At 45.8% G+C, this 16,175-nt stretch overlaps 1 protein-coding gene across 1 annotated transcript in view; it reads right to left on the reverse strand.

Moving 5' to 3' along the window:
• The window catches only part of cfap157 (cilia and flagella associated protein 157), a 28,878-nt gene extending 12,990 nt beyond the window's left edge, over nt 1–15,888 (reverse strand). Inside the window, exons 1-6 of the mRNA XM_078549637.1 lie at nt 15,647–15,888; nt 10,330–10,601; nt 7,647–7,800; nt 5,273–5,540; nt 3,693–3,823; nt 2,038–2,188 (exon numbers count right to left, since the gene is read on the reverse strand). Coding sequence (XP_078405763.1) covers nt 2,038–2,188; nt 3,693–3,823; nt 5,273–5,540; nt 7,647–7,800; nt 10,330–10,601; nt 15,647–15,804 — 1,134 coding nt within the window. The 5' untranslated portion in view covers nt 15,805–15,888. The remainder of the gene's footprint in view (nt 1–2,037; nt 2,189–3,692; nt 3,824–5,272; nt 5,541–7,646; nt 7,801–10,329; nt 10,602–15,646) is intronic.
• Between the last annotated feature and the right edge of the window lie 287 nt (nt 15,889–16,175).

The raw sequence follows: 16,175 nt of genomic DNA on the forward strand, positions 1-16,175 counted from the left end.
AATCCTGTGGCGAATAACTCACCTCCTGACTCTTCAAAATTTGTCCACCATCTACAAGGCACAAGTCAGGAGTGTGATGGAATTTCCACTTGCCTGGATGAGTGCAGCTCCAACAACACTCAAGAAGCTTGACACTATTTAGGACAAGGCAGCCCACTTGATTGGCACCCCATCCACAAACATTCACTCCCTCCACCACCGATGCGCACAGTGGCAGAATTGTGCACCATCTACAAGATGCACTGCAGGAACTCACCAAGCTCCTTAGATATCACCTTCCAAACCCACAACTGCTACCATCCAGAAGACAAGGGCAGCAGATGCACAGGAGCACCACCGCCTGGAAGTTCCCTTCCAACCCACCCACCATCGTGACTTAGAAATATATCGCCGTTCCTTCACTGTCGCTGGATTAAATTCCTGGAACTCCCTCCCTAACAGCACTGTGGGTGTACCTACACCAAATGAACTGCAGCGGTTCAAGAACGCAACTCACTACCACCTTCTCAAGGGCAATATTAGGGATGGGCAATAAATACTGGCCTAGCCAGCAACACCCACAGCCCATAAATGAATTTTAAAAAAACACTAAAACAGATCATCTGGTTGTTAGCACATTGCTACTTGTGGGAGCTTGCTGTGTACAAGTTGGCTGCCATATTTCCTACATTACACTGTACATTACTATACTTCAAAAGACCTTCATTGGTTGTAAAGCGCTTTGAGTCATCTGGTGGCTATGAAAAGCATGTTTGCTTCTTACTAAATTCCTCAGCTGCCATGGTGGGATTAGAATTGATTCTTCCAGATCATTAACTCAGACCTCTGGTTTACTAGTCCAGTGACATAATCATCATGCTATCATACCCCTCAAGGGTTAATGAATGAAAATCTTTTCTACTGTAATGAATATGGTATGCAGAAAGAGAGAGACAAATCAAACACTGCCCCTTCTTCCTCTGTCTTCCAGATGTTTATTTATTGATACTCTTCCAAACAGCTGCAAATGATTTCGTGTAAATATGAAGCACAGAGCTGGATTCCAGTTATGCAACACAACAGCTAAAACCTAGCAATAGTTGCATTCTTGTATAAGATGTGAAGATGGGCAATCTTAAAGTGAAAATGAAACCCTTCCTCATAGGGCAGGGAGGGAGGCAGAGGAAAATGAGCTTGAAAGTGGGTCAGCTCAAGTATGCAAGTGACTACACGTTCAAATTTACCACAACAGTTTCTTATATTCTGCTTAATGGAAACTGCACTATGGGCTGGTGCACACTTGGGAATACAAGAAGCATGCTCCAGCTGTATTAGCCTTTAACATCGTGAGGGCCTTTCACAGTTACCAAATTGCAGATGGCTCCTATTATAAATTAACTCGAGAAAGACTTTGAGTTGAATAATTCATGTTCTCAGTCCAACAGGGAGACACAGTAATTAATCTTTGGTTTTTATTTCTGCAGGCAGTTGAGTTGTTGCTACCACGTGGTTCCTTGGATCCTGGCAGCCCTTTGGTACTGAGTCCAAGCTGAGAGCTTGAATAGTGATTTTTGGAAGTCTCTTCTTACATGCTGTTCCTTCTCCCACATCCACGCACACATTTCTGCAGGAATTGCTTAATAGTGTCCAGGAGCAGGAACCTTCCTTAGGCTAAGGGTGCTGAGGCCATGTGTAGCGTCATGGTCAAGGCCAACTAGTGAAACCTAACTCTGACCATGGATCAAATCTGGCACTTCCCTATACAACTAGGAATTCTTTACTCTTTACTTTGACAGCCTGGTACAGCCAAGATTAAATACCTGTGATATGAATAAAGCATGAGCAGATACACATAGTAGAAATCCACGGTGCAGCTTGTTGGATACAGAAATGACCAACGCGACTAATTAAATAACAGGGCATTTAAAAGGGTATGAGGAATCTCACAGTAGCATTTATCTTAGTCACATGCCAGGTTTCAAAGTGGGCACCATGCATATGTAAGTAGAAAGCAGCAATACTGAATCCACTCTCAAAAAACAGAAGTGGTTATCTTACCTGTAGGGCATCTTTCAAAGCATAGGCAGCATCGGATAGGACTTTCTCCACCTGTTTCCTGCGCTTTTCCTGTTGTTCCATGAGGCTCCTCTGATTCTCCAAATGAGATTGCTTTGCTTCCAACTGCTTCTTCAGAGAGGTTATTTCTTCCCTGAAGATTACATGACAGGAGATTAGAGCAGGTAATATTCGAACACAACTGCTCAGAAACAAGTTTCAGTAACTCCTATTTAACGTGAAGGCACATGATATAACTATCAGGTTTCTATTTAACTCACATACGAGGTTAGTGTGCAAAATTAAAGCACACAGGATTTGGTTAATAGATTGGCATGGATTGAGAATTGGCTAGCAGACAGGAAACAGAGAGTAGGAATAAATAGATTTTTTTCGGAGTGGTGGGTAGTGACCAGTGGGTTGCCACAGGGATCAGTGCTTGGGTCCCAGCTATAAATAATGTAGCTACAATATATATCAATGATTTGGGTGAGGGAACCAAATGTAATATTTCCAAGTTTGCTGATGACACAGAAACTTGATGGGAACGTGAGTGATGAGAAGGGTGTTAAGAGGCTTCAAGGCAATTTAGACAAGTTGAATGAGTGGGCAAATACATGGCAGATGCAGTGTAATGTGGATAAGTGTGAAGTTATCCACTTTGGTAGGAAAAACAAAATAGAGTACTATTTAAATGGTGATAGACTAGGAAATGTTGATGCACAAGGGGACCTGGGTGTCCTTGTACACCAATCACTGAAAGCAAGCATGCAGGTGCAGCAAGCAGTTAAGAAGGCAAATGGTATGTTGGCCTTCATTGTGAGAGTACAGGAGCAAGGATGTCTTACTGCAGCTGTACAGGGCCTTGGTGAGACCACACCTGGAGTATTGTGTGCAGTTTTGGTCTCCTTACCTAAGAAAGGATATACTTGCCAAAGGGAATGCAGCAAAGGTTCGCCAGACTGATTCCTGGGATGGCAGGATTTCATATGAGGAGATATTGGGTTGACTAGGCCTGTATTCACTGGAGTTTAGAAGAATGAGAGGGGATCTCATTGAAATATAAAATTCTGACAGAGCTGGACAGACTGGATGCAGGGTGATGTTTCCTCTGGTTGGGGGTGGGGAGGCGGTTTAGAACAAGGGGGTTACAGTCTCAGGACACAGGGTAGGCCATTTAGGACTGAGATGAGGAGAAACTTCTTTACTCAGAGGATGGTGAACCTGTGGAATGGTTGTGGAGGCCAAGTCACTGAATATATTTAAGAAGGAAACAGATAGATTTTTAGACCCTAAAGGCGTCAAGAGGTATGGGGAGAGAGCGGGAGTATGGCGTTGAGATAGAGGATCAACCATGATCATACTGAATGGCGGAGCAGGCTTGAAGGGCCGAATGGCCTACTCCTGCTCCTACTTTCTATTGTTCTATTACAATGTCCTGCATGTTAGGCAGGTAAAGGCGCACTACAGTTCGAGGGAAGCAAGGACTTGATTATGGAAGTGATCTTTTGGATTAAACCAAGCAAAATATCTAAAGAAACAGGTTAAGAATCACAGCAGGGACTACTCTGGGTGAGACTCCATTCTGTCAACAATTCAAATCTCTTGAAGCTCAGCAGGCATAAGCCTATACAAACACAGCATTGGATTGCACATACCTTAGAGATTCATTCAATCCCTCGAGTTTCTTGATGTCCAACTGAAGTTGCGGGACCACCTTATCTTTCTGTGCACAGTCTACCAGTGATTCCCGCTGCTGTTTGCATTTCTCAGTCAGCATTTGGATAACCTAAAATTCAAGCAACAAGTTACTCCAGTTGCTTGGAGGGAGGGAACTTGTGTAATGGTTAGGCCGTTAAACTGAGAAGTAGATTGTCCTCAAAAAAACAGTTAAATGTGTTCCATCGTGCAGTATTCAACCATATTAACTGGAAGCGGGGAAGGGGCTGATAATTGGCATCTTGCAGGTTGCATGTGACAAAGTATCAAATAATAGATTTGACAGAAAAATTGAACCCCATGGGAATAATGGGACTGGGGCAGCCTGGAAACAAAATTGATTAAAGTTCAAGAAGTAGGCTGTGTTTGGGCTGGGGAGAGGTTTACAGTGATGTCCCCCAGGGATTGGTATTAGAATTACTGCTGTTTTTGATGCCTATTAATAACCTGGATTTGAGCATACGGGGCATAATTTCAAAGTCAGCATTTAACACAAAACTCAGAATAATAGTAAACAGAGGGGAGAACAGTCACAGACTTCAGGATGACATAACAAACTATGGAAATGGCAGATGAAATTTAACTGAGAAGGGTGAAGTGATGCATTTTGGAATGATGAATAAGGAAGGAGAGGCAATATAAACTAAATTGTACAATTTTAAAGGGAGTGCAAGAGCATAGAGACCTGGGAGTTTGTATACAGAATTTTTGAAGGTGGCGGGACAAGTTGATAAGGCTGTTAAAAAAATATACTGAATCCCTGGCTATATAAAATAGCATAGTAAAGAATGAAAGTTATGCTAAACCTTTATAAATAATTCTGGAGTATTGTGTCCAATTCTGGCCATCACACCCTAGGAACGATGTCAAGGCTTTGGACAGGGAGCAGAGGACATTTACTAGAATTGTACTCGGGACGAGGGACTTCGGTTACGTGGAAAGATTAGACAAACTGGGACTGCTCTCCTCAGACCGGAAAAAGTTAAGGGGCGATTTAATAAGGTGTTCAAAATCATGAAAGGGTTTGATGGAGTAAATAAGCAGAAACTGTTTTCACTAGCTGAAGGATCATTAACCAGAGAACATATTTAAGATAAATCTGGAATGCACTTTCTGAAAAGGTGGTAGAAGTGAATTTGAATAGTCTCTTTCAAAAGGGAATTGGATAAATACTTGAAGGGGGTGGGTGGAGGGGGATTGCAGGGCTCTGAGACTAATTGGATAGCTCTTTCAAAGAGTTGGCACAAGAATGATAGATCAAACGGTCACCTTCTGTGCATCAGATACTGTGATTACCATCCCCTCCTTTAAAAACCTCCTTAAAAGCCATCTCTTTGACCAGGTTTATGTTCACTCTTCCAAAACTCCTTTTTTGGTTTAGGGTCACACCATTATGGAGCACCTTGGGACATTTCTCTATGTTAAAGGTGCTGCATAAATGCATGATGTTGCTAGTGCAAACTAAACAGCACCCCCCTCCCCACTCCATGGAATACCTCCTCCTACAGGAATACCAAACCTTCAGGTTGCTGAGATTCTTTTTGGCCAGTTCTTTCTGACTCTCCTCCAAGAGATTAATGGTTCGCCACAGCTTCTTTGCTTCTAATTTAAGCTCATCATTCTCCTTGATTATTTTTATACTTTTCTCTGACATCTTTCCCAGCTGGTTGCTGATGGATGCATTTTCACGGATGGCCCTTTTAGTCGTCTCTGCCACCTGCTTTTTTGAGGCGCGACGGAACTCTGCAGCTACAGCGTTCACTCGTGAAAACAATTCCTTCTTTAACCTACAGGAATAATGTAGTGGGTTAACAGTTGCAGATTCAACTCCTTTGTGCTGAATCAGTTGGTGTCCTTTCACTAGGTGGCTGAATTATTCCAATTGAATTGAGGCCTTTGGGCTAAGGAAAGGGAAAAAAAATCAACTTCCTGAGCACTGTGCAGTGATCCATGCTGGAAAAACACCCATGTGGATATTGGGTGAGGACAGGACTAGTGTCACCAATATTGCCCCTCATCACCAAATAATGTTTTGACACACAACATCAAGGCTCACACATGACAAATGGTCAAGAAGGAGGAGGGCCATGTGCTTGTGGAACTGCTCCTCCTATCAGAGTCAACAACCTAGAAACTGGATTGTACTGCACTGGTTTTACAGGTGCTAAAGGGCCAGCTAAGGATCCAATAGGACAGGTGGTGCGTGCATGTTCAACCTGTGCAAAAGTGTGCCAATTGTCATTTTTATTAGGTCACTCATAGATATGTAGGCTGTGCACCTGAAACAGGCATTAGGCATTTTTCATACATATACAGGGGGCACCGAATCCCTGGCTATATAAAATAGCATACTAAAGAATGAAAGTTATGCTAAACCTTTATAAATAATTCTGGTATACTGTCCAATTCTGGCCATCACACCCTCGGAATGATGTCAAGGCCTTGGACAGGATCAAACTATCTTTTCTTTTCATAAAAGCTAACGGACCTGCTTTGTATTTCCACAATATCCAGCTTTCTTGTTTTAAATGAAAACTTGCATTTACATAGCACATTTAACACATTTTATTTAACCACAATCTAATTTCCGGGAGAGTGTTTTTAAAACAGTAGCAGAAAACACAAGAGAAAATTGTGTAAAATAAAGGAATAGTGGAGTATCTGGGAAATGCATAAATACTTAAGTTTTTGTTTGGCTCAAACCGTCGGCAACCGGTCTCAGCTCAGGTACAGCATGGATTTATACAAGTGAAAACTCCCCAGTGCACCAACACTGACACTACACCAGCTATCCTTGTGATCTTCTCAAGTGAAACTAGCAGCTTACTGTAAAATTATGAGTGATGGGAACAATGCTGCAATTTGCTTCAACATCACTGGCTGGGACAGAGGAAAATATTAGTTAGGGTTCTCACTTCTAAGCCCTGTTGGTAAGTGTTAGCATGTAAATGTCAGATGAGGACACGATCTGACTTAGCTGCGATGCTCCAGGGTCATGTAGCTTGTCACCACCCACTATTTGTGCTCATATCATTTTAGGAAGAAAGAGGGATGGCAACTTAAGCTAAAGGATACAATTCTAAAGGGGGCACAAGAACAAAGAGACCTGCAGGGTATGTGTGCACAAATCGTTGAATGTCGTAGATCAGGTTGACAAGCAGTTAAAAACAAATACAGGATAGTGGGATTTATAAATGAAGGCATAGAGTACAAAAGTATTGTGTCCAATTCTGGACACTGCACTTTAGGAAGGATGTGGAGGGCTTATTAGAGAAAGTGCAGAAAAGATTTACTAGAATGGTTCCACAGGTGAGAGACTTCAGTTATGTGGATAGAAGCTGAGGTTGTTTTCCTCCGAGCAGAGAAAGTTGAAAGGAGATATGATAGAGGTGTTCAACATTATGAGGGGTCTGGACAGAGTATGGAGAAACTCTTCCCATTGGCGGGAGGGTTGAGAATTGAGAGGGGTCACAGATTTAAGGTGACTGACAAAAGAACCAAAGGTGGCATGAGGAAAAACCTTTTTCTAATCAGAAAGTTGTTATGACCTGAAATGCACTGTCTGAAAAGGTGGTGGAAGCAGAATCAATTGTGCCTTTCAAAAGGGAATTAAACAAAATAGAGTTAAACTAAATTAAATAATGAAAGGAAAAAAGATTGCAGGGCCAGGGAAAGGAAAGGGGAATGGAACTAGTTGTATGGCTGTTGCAGGGTGCCTGCATGGATTTGATGGGCCAAATGGCCTCCTTCTGTACTATAACCATTCTATGATTCTATAAAAGCAGAATGCCAATTTGAACAGATTTCTGGAGGGTTGCTGATACCACTGGAAAACAAAACTCGACACCTTCAGGACAGGAAAGCAAAGCTAGAAAGAAAATGAAAGCTCTTACCTATCTTTATCCACCACTGCCCTCCTCTCCAAGTTATAAATAATTTCATTGTGCTTTTGCTCCTGATTCTTTAACTGCTCTTCAAGTGCAGCAAACTTTGCCATTAATTCCTCCTTCTGAACTCGAAACTCCTCAAGGGCATCCAGCTTCCCAGCTGTAAAACAGGAGGGGAAAGGACAGAATAGCGATCTTATAATAAAATGATACCACAAGCTAGATTAGTGGGACAGCGTACATCTGCCTTAACAGGCTTTGAACTTGTAATAAGTAGTTGTATTTTCCTGCCCCTCATGGCTTTGCCAGACTTCTGCTCACTCCCATCTGCTCTTAGACACCCAAGGCTGGCTTTAATGGAGGCCATGGGGTCTCACCCACCCGTTGGAGAGCTGACAGGACCCCCCATGTCACCTCCTTTGCTGAAGGCCTGCTGAATTAAGTGTCACTCAAGCACTTAACTGGACAGCAACAGGCCTCCCCAGGATCAAGGAGCCTGAGCATGGACGTCCGACCTGCCAAGAACTTTACCGAATGGCAGCGCCACCGGAGAGGAAGTGCTACTGCCAGTATGACACCCACCCAAGGTCTACTTTCTACAGATGAGTGATGGTGAGATGAAGGTCACGGGGGAAGGGCTCAGCAGCAAAGGGCAGGGTTGGGGGGACTGTCAGTGGCCCCCGCCTTTTCCAATGCCAGATCTCTTGATCATAAACTGAGTACCTTTGAACGAGGAACCCCTCCCTGGGAGCCTGCAAGCAACCCCGCGTGGGTTTGCTTGTCGTGCTCCCCACATCAGAAAGATGAGGCCCTTAAGTGGGCTTTGCACCACAGATTTGATTCGGGTGGTAGCAGGGACCCAGCTATCAACCTCCCGCCTGATTAAATGGCACCACCTACCTATCAGTTCTGGGAGGGAGTGGAAGGGGTGCAGGAAATAGGACAGACCTGGTTGAGGGCTCTGCCAATCTGTGGGGGTGGGGGAAGATCCTTGGCTGAGGAATAAGAAAGACATATCACAAATGCTGGTATGAAAGGTGACATTGTCAGAGTAGATGAAGAAACTGGGAGAATGGAATACAGTCCTTACAGAAAGTGGGGTGGGAGAAAATGTAATCAAGGTTGCCGTGCAGTCAGTGAGCTTATAGTATATATTGATGGACAGTCTATTTTTAGAAATAGAGAAGTCAAGGGAGGGAAGAGTTGGAGATGGACCACGTGAGAATGAGGGTAGGATGGAAATTGGAAGCAAAATTGCTGAAATTTTCCAGTTCAAGACGAATGCAGGAAATGATGCCAATATAGTCATCAATGTACCTGAAAAGAGGCAAGTGAGAGGACCTGAGTAGGATTGGAACAAAGAACATTCTGGCCAGAATCTTCGGGTTGGCGAGCGGGGGCGGGGCCCGCTCGCCGATGCATAAAATGATGCGCGGTGAGGTCAGGCGTGCGTCCCGACATCACTGCACATCATTCAGATCTTCAGTTTGGCGGGCGCACACCGGAGTCGGCTGTGCACCCGCCGAGCTGTCAAAGGCCTTTTAAGCTCATTTAAATATCAATTACGATATTTAACTGAGCTGCCCATCCAACCTTAAGGTTGGTGGGCAGATGAAGAGCCCAGGCAGCCTTCGCATTTATCATGAAACCTCATTCACGGGAGGGATGAGGTTTCATGAAGGTTTTTAAAGTTTAATAAAAGTTTTAAATAAAATAAAATAAAAATTTAAATAAAATTGACATGTCCCAGCTCATGTGACACTGTCACATGAAGGAACATGTCTTAAGTTTTTTCTTTGTCTTTGTTAAAATTTTAAAAAATCAAACTGATCTCCCTGAGGCAGCTCTTTGCCTCGGGGAGATTTCTGCGCACTTTCGCGTGCTTGCACAAAAGAGCGCAGGCCCTGACTCTCCCTCCTCCTCCCTGCCTGCACAAGGAGCGTTCAGCGTAAAATGGCGGCGCCCAGCCAATCACGGGCGGCGATACAGCTGCGCGCCCACCCGCGCCCGTTCCTGCTCCTGCCCAACCCCCCGATGGGAAGAAAATTCTCCCCTCTATATATCAAACAAAATGTCAGGCATAGCTAAGACACATAAGGGTTCCCGCAGAATCACCTTTTGTTTGGGCTCAAAGGAGAAGCTGTTCAGTGTAAGAACAAGTTCAGCCAGGCAGAGGAGGGTGGTGGCTGGGGACTGGTTGGTGATCTATTCAAGAAAGAAACAGAGAACACTTAAGGCTGTCCTGATGAGGGGGGAGGGGAGGGGGGGGGTGGTGTTTGAGGGATCGAACGTCTATGGTGAAGTGTAAGACAGTTGGGGCCAGGAAATTGTTGAAAGTAGCAGATGGCGTTGGATGAGTTTGATAATCTCACAACGAGATGAGGTCAATGGTAATCTGGGAAATCAGAGCTTGATGTTCAGCGGCAGGGTCTTGGTCTGAGGGAAGCAGGACGAGGCATCAAAGAGCTGGCAATGCACTTCTGCCAGGTAGAGGTCAGTATGTCAAACAACAGCGCCATCCCTGACCGTTGGTTTAATGACAATCTTGGGGTTTAAAGTTTGATTACTCTTTGGTTGTCTGCTATTCCCTGTTAATGCAACTAAAATTATGTCTGAAAAATGCCACGAAAATTATTACTTTTTATTACAGGTGTAAACAAACTAAACACAAATCCCTCATCTTTTGTACCTAAAATCATATTTTCAGATGTGAGCTGGTCCTTAGTTTCCTGAAACTCATGATGTAAATGCGTCAGCTGAGTTTCGTAGGCATCTTTCTCATTGTCCTTGGCTTGTTTCAAACCAATCATCTTGTCGTTCAGATCGGCAATCTCATCAACTTTCTGATTCAGACCCTTCTTCAGGTAGGCGATGACATCGTGCAAGTCTTTGCCGAGCTGCTCTTGCTTTTCAGCAGTGTCATATTTTGTTACTTCCAGTTCATCTAATCTCTCCTGGTACCTTAATAGTATCACACCATTATGCATTGATTAGAATCAATACAAATAATATTGACAATATTTTGTGTAATCCTTATGGGATATGGTCTTTATATAATATTTGAAGGATATGACACCTTTTGGTATTCTAATTTGGACAATTACACAAGAAATGTGTGTTAATTACTTCACAGCTATTATCAGCCTGCAGTTAGGTGCTGTCAGAAGTAATTACCATTATTCTCTTCAGTCTCTCCTCTTTCCATTTATCTACAGATTCATACAGAGACATAGTTCCATTGGCGTCAGGCACATTGCCCCAGTAGCCTTTGAGCTTAGATAATAAGTGACAGCAGACAATTGGCATTAGGGAGCACTACATGTAACATCATGACACTCAACATCCACATATTCTTTTCTATTCTATTGGGTTTCCAATCCCAATTTCTCTTTATCACAAAGGCCAGCTACTTCCTTGGTAAGATCACCACCTCCCCTGATCTCAGCTTATCTGGAGATGAAACTCTTGTCCATGCTTTTGTCACATCCTGACTGGACTAATTCAATGCTTTCCAAGCCAGTCTCCCACTTTCCACCTTCTGTAAACTTCTGCTGATTCAAAACTCTGCTATCTGTATGCAGTCCCACACCAAGTTCTGCTCGACCAAGTGCAAATATTACACCGTATAATATCGATTACACCAACATCTCAAATTTAAAAACGTGATCCTTGTGTTAAAATCCCTTCATGGCTTCACTCCTTCCTATTTTTGTTAACCAGCATTGCAAACTGCACTCCATTCTTCTGACTGCCTTCTCTTATGCAAAGCCTTTGTTCCATAAATGAAGGCTCTGGAGTTCCTCCCTAAACCTCTCCGCCTTCCACTCCTCCTCCACATCCTACCTTGATCTCTTTGGCCAAGCTTTTTGTCATCTTCCTAACATCTCCTCTGTCTCAGCAGCCTTACCCCTTAAACCTCTGTGTAACATTTTTCTGTGCTAAAGGCAATAAACAAATGCAAACTGTTATAGTTTATGACACAACATAATTTTGCCGTTACATTCCTTACACAGTACAATGGTTGCACTTTTGCTGCAATTACTTACACACACGCTACATATTCTTTATACAAAGTGACAGTTATTGTAATATACATTCCTAATTTTTCCTAACATTCCATTTTTGTTCAATGTATTACAGAGTTGAATCATCCCAGATTTGCACTAAATGTGGTAGCGGGCGGGAAAAAGAACATTTTACCTGCCGGCTGCAATGGCATGTTTTCGCGCCGTATTGTTTTATTAATAATGTATTCACGGGAAACAATCTGGATCGCCGGCGGGTGGGCTCACCCTGCCCCACCGTGACCTCAGCGCTTCCTCGCTCCGGGTGCCATATTTAATGTTCACCAGAATGCATGCCTACTTCATGTCAACAGACCAGGACTGCTCCAGGCAACAGATGGCCCCTAAAGCAGAGAAGATGGTAGCCCCCAAATTTAGTGATGCCTCTCTAGGGCGCCCGCTGGACACAGCGGAAGGCTGCCGTGTTATCCTCTACCCCTGCTTTGGCCGCAGGAGGTCCACCAGAGTCACCAATCTGGCCTGGGAAGTAGTGGCAGCAGTGGCCAATGCCACTGGAGCACAAAGGAGGTCAGCCATCCAGTGCAGGAAGAAGATCAATGCTCTCACTTGTTCCGCTAGGGTAAGTCAACCATCTCATCACTCTCAACTCTCACACTCTCAAACCCATCACACCTCAAGGCACCACACCACTAACTCTCACACACACCCTCACATCTCCATCAGGCTCATATCCTTTGGAGCTCACATCCTCATTCCATCCATGGCTCTGCTCACCACACAAACATTCCACGCAGTGCCATGTGTTCTGCTCACACTTTCTCCAGGAGAAGCTGACTCACAATACAGGGAGAGGTCCCAGACCAGGGGGGTGAAATGGCCCACATCGTGCTGACAGGTGAGGATGTGGACTGTGCCTGCGGTGATGGTGAAGTTGGTGGTGAACACCCACGTGAGGATCCTGCACCACATTATCCCTCTCTCAACGCAACTGTAAGTGCTCTCTCGCCTGTTTTTGACTCTGCTCCCACGCACTAAATATTTCTACTTTGGTTCACAGGGAGCTCTGCCAAGTGACTAACACCCTCAGCCAGCCAGTCCCTCAGCTCCATCCAGGTCCTCAGCTCCAGCCAAGAGGTCATCTCCTCCATTGAAGAGCTGGAAATAAGCAACCTGGAAGACCCGTCACAGCGCTTACCTACACCCTCTACCAGCGCAGAGAAAAAGACCTTGGTGGGACCTAGATCTAGAGCAGGCTCAGGTTTACATACGGACATGTGTCCGCAGCAGGAGGCGGCAGGTTTAACTGAGCTCCCCGGCACTTGGAGGACTGCTGGGGAAGAGGCATCTCTGAAGTGCGAGTCAGATTACAAGCCTCTGGATTTGGCCTTCCAACTCACTGTGAAGAGTCAGTAGAAGGCAGGGGAAAATCACACAGAGCTGTTGGAAGCCCTTAACAGAGTGGCATGCGAGTCAGAGGAGTGCATTCGCCTGCTCTCTGAAGAAGTGGTGCCCACGTGTGCGCATATGGAGGTCTCCATGGGGAGGATGGCAGACGTCATGGAAACCCTGGTCCAGCAGAACATGGAGATGTGCGCAGACCTGCACTCCATCATGATAGCCATGGGTGAGTTCTTGCAGTGGCGACACAAGAAGGAAATGGGGGCATCTCAACATCCCTCCTGGCACTCCTTCCCCTCAAGGAGTCAGGCCAGTGCCCTTGGGCACCCGAAGGAAGGAGGAGCAGCAGCAGCTGGACACCCCTGGTTCATCCACTCAGGAATCTCAGAAGCTGTCTGCTCCCTCTGAGTCCCCTTTGCCTGTGACCCCCTCAACCTCGTCCTCTGTCACCGCAGAGGGAGCAGCGGGCCCACAGGAGGACAGCCAAAACAAGCCAGGACCCCCAAGGCCTCAGCTCTCCAGAGGTCGTACGCTGAAGTCATCAGAGGCAACAGCCAACCATTGCACAGGCTGTCTCCACCCCAGTGCAGATGTCAGGGCAGCACCTAGAAGAAGTGGTAGGCCTAGAAAAGTTAAGAAATTCCGATAACAAGTGGTTGCACGAGTGAACACATCGTCACTTTATAATCTGAAAATATATTCACTTTCACTGAATAATGTGGAGTGTCTTTCAGCTTCATTGACAGGATTCGCAAGTCCTCCCACTGCATTCTCCCCACCATTAGCAGTTCAACTGAACACAGCCGGACTACAAGTGATTCTGGAAGGAGAAGTGTTTGTGTGGCAAGGCTTTTGGAGTTTCGTGCGAGCCTCTCCCATGCACACAAAGCCTTCATCCATCACGCTTATCCCACTTCGGGAGCATTTTCAATGCTGCCTGCTGGGGTTCTCTTTCACTTGTTCATCTGAGCTGACCTGCATCTCCACCCACTGAATGCACTCCCATGCAGCACCTGTGCATGTCCATCACGAGGCTCTGCTCACTTTCGATTTCAACAACAATAGTTGTAGTCAGATTTTTGCTCAACTTCCCTGTCCTTTCCCCTCCCCCAGTCACCCATGTCCTCTCCCCCCTCCATCACTGTTGACCCCCCCCGGCATCACTTCCACCTCCCCAATGTCACCTACCAACCTGAACTCGTGTCTTTCCAGGATGTCCAGGTGAATGTGCACATTGCCTACCTTCCAGAGAATCACACCCCCACCCGCACTGACCTCCTCCTTCCTGCCCCGAAGGTCCATCTCTGCTCCAAGTCCTCACCATCCACTTTTGTCATCCCTTCTACTGCTACCAACTCACTCTCACCGCCCTACTCTTCTGGCTGCTTCTGCCCCCTCTCACATTCACCGTTCCCTCCTATCATGCCCACCCTCAGTTCGCTCCCCAGGAGGCAGTCATTGAGTCCACAGACCCCTCCCTTGCACGTTAACATGGTCAATCCCCACCCCCCGGCTCACTCACTCCTTTCCACACCCCTGCCGGGCTCACTCCTCAACCAGCCTGCAGCCTATGACACGATTGCACTGTCCTCCTCTGAATCTTCTTCCACTGTCATCCAGCTGGGTGGAACAGAGCTCACCTGGTTCTGATCTTATCTGTCCACTCATAGCCAGAGAATCGCCTACAACAATTTCTCTTCCCACTCCTGCATTGTTGCCTGTGGTTTTTCGCAAGGATCTATCCTTGGCCCACTCCTATTGCTCATCTACATGTTGGTCCCTCAGCAACATAATCCAAAAGTATGTCATCAATTTTCATCATTTTACATTGTCAGTAGGGTGAGACAGTGCTATTGTCATTGGGCTAGTAATCCAGCAATCCAAGCTAATGGTATGGAGACATCCCAGTTCAAATCTCAGTGGCTGGCTAGGCCATTTCAGAGGGGAGTTAAGAGTCAAGCACATTACTGTTGGTCCGGAATGACTTGTAGGCCAGACTGGGTGAGGACGGCAGATCTCCTTCCCTAAAGGGCATTAGTGAACCAGATGAGATTTTAATGACAATCAATGGTTTCATGGTCACCATTACTGAGACCACCTTTGTAATTCCAGATTTTATTAATTGAATTCAAATTCTACCAGCTGCCGTGGTGGGATTTGAACCACTGTCCCCAGAGTATTCACCTGGGCCTCTGGATTGCTAGTCCAGTGACATGACCACGAGGCACTTGCCTCTGTCTCTCTCCCCAGCCCCAGCAATAACTTCGATGACAGCCGTTTTGGGGACTGTGGGAGAGTGGGGGGGGGGGGGGGGGGGGAGCAGGGGTAACTGAATGAATGGAGTTGCGGTAAAAATGGGCACGGATTTGGGAAGCGACAAGGAGGGAAGGGAGGATGGATACCATATGAGGGGAGGGTGGTCAGAGTCTGGTTTATGGAGGAGGTGGCATTATCATTAACAATGGGGCCAGGCAGGAGGGCAAGTTCTGTATTCCTTACACACAGTGCATTCTATGTCCTGTCCAGTGTCCAGGGATAGACAGACTGTCCACACCCCCTGGCATGTCCTGATCCCATACTCACTTGGCCACCTTGCTCTCCAGATCTTTGATCTGCATCATGTACAGCTCCCTCTCCATGACGGTCAGCGGCTCTGGCTTATCGTCAAGCAGCAGCTGGCTTCTCTTTTTGGGCGACATGTTTGCCCCGCTGCCGCCGGTGCCGCTCTGCCGTCCCTTCATCCCCCGCCGGGTCCGCACCGCTCGCACGTTGCTAGGAGCCGCCTTCCCCTAGCAACCGGATTATCCCTGCCGCATGCGCACAGCACCGGGAGGCGGGGGGGGGGGGCAGTGAACTCTCGCGATACTCTATTCTGTAACCACATGCATTGTGGAGGCAGACCACGTGCAGCTGATTGCAGAGTCTTACATTGCTTCCAGTTGCAGTTAAGGTTGGACTGTTTTTGAACCATCTATTAGAGCTAGCAACAATAGGATGAACAATGTGTTCAAAAAATATGCATTTCGGGAATGTTTTTCACATCTTCATGAGGTCCCAGAGTGCTTGATGACAAATTACTGTTTTACCCCATTCAAACGGTGGTGTGTTGCGG

The sequence above is a fragment of the Cetorhinus maximus genome, chromosome 10 (assembly GCF_964194155.1).
Source record: "Cetorhinus maximus chromosome 10, sCetMax3.hap1.1, whole genome shotgun sequence".
In the NCBI taxonomy this organism is placed as follows: Eukaryota; Metazoa; Chordata; class Chondrichthyes; order Lamniformes; family Cetorhinidae; genus Cetorhinus; species Cetorhinus maximus.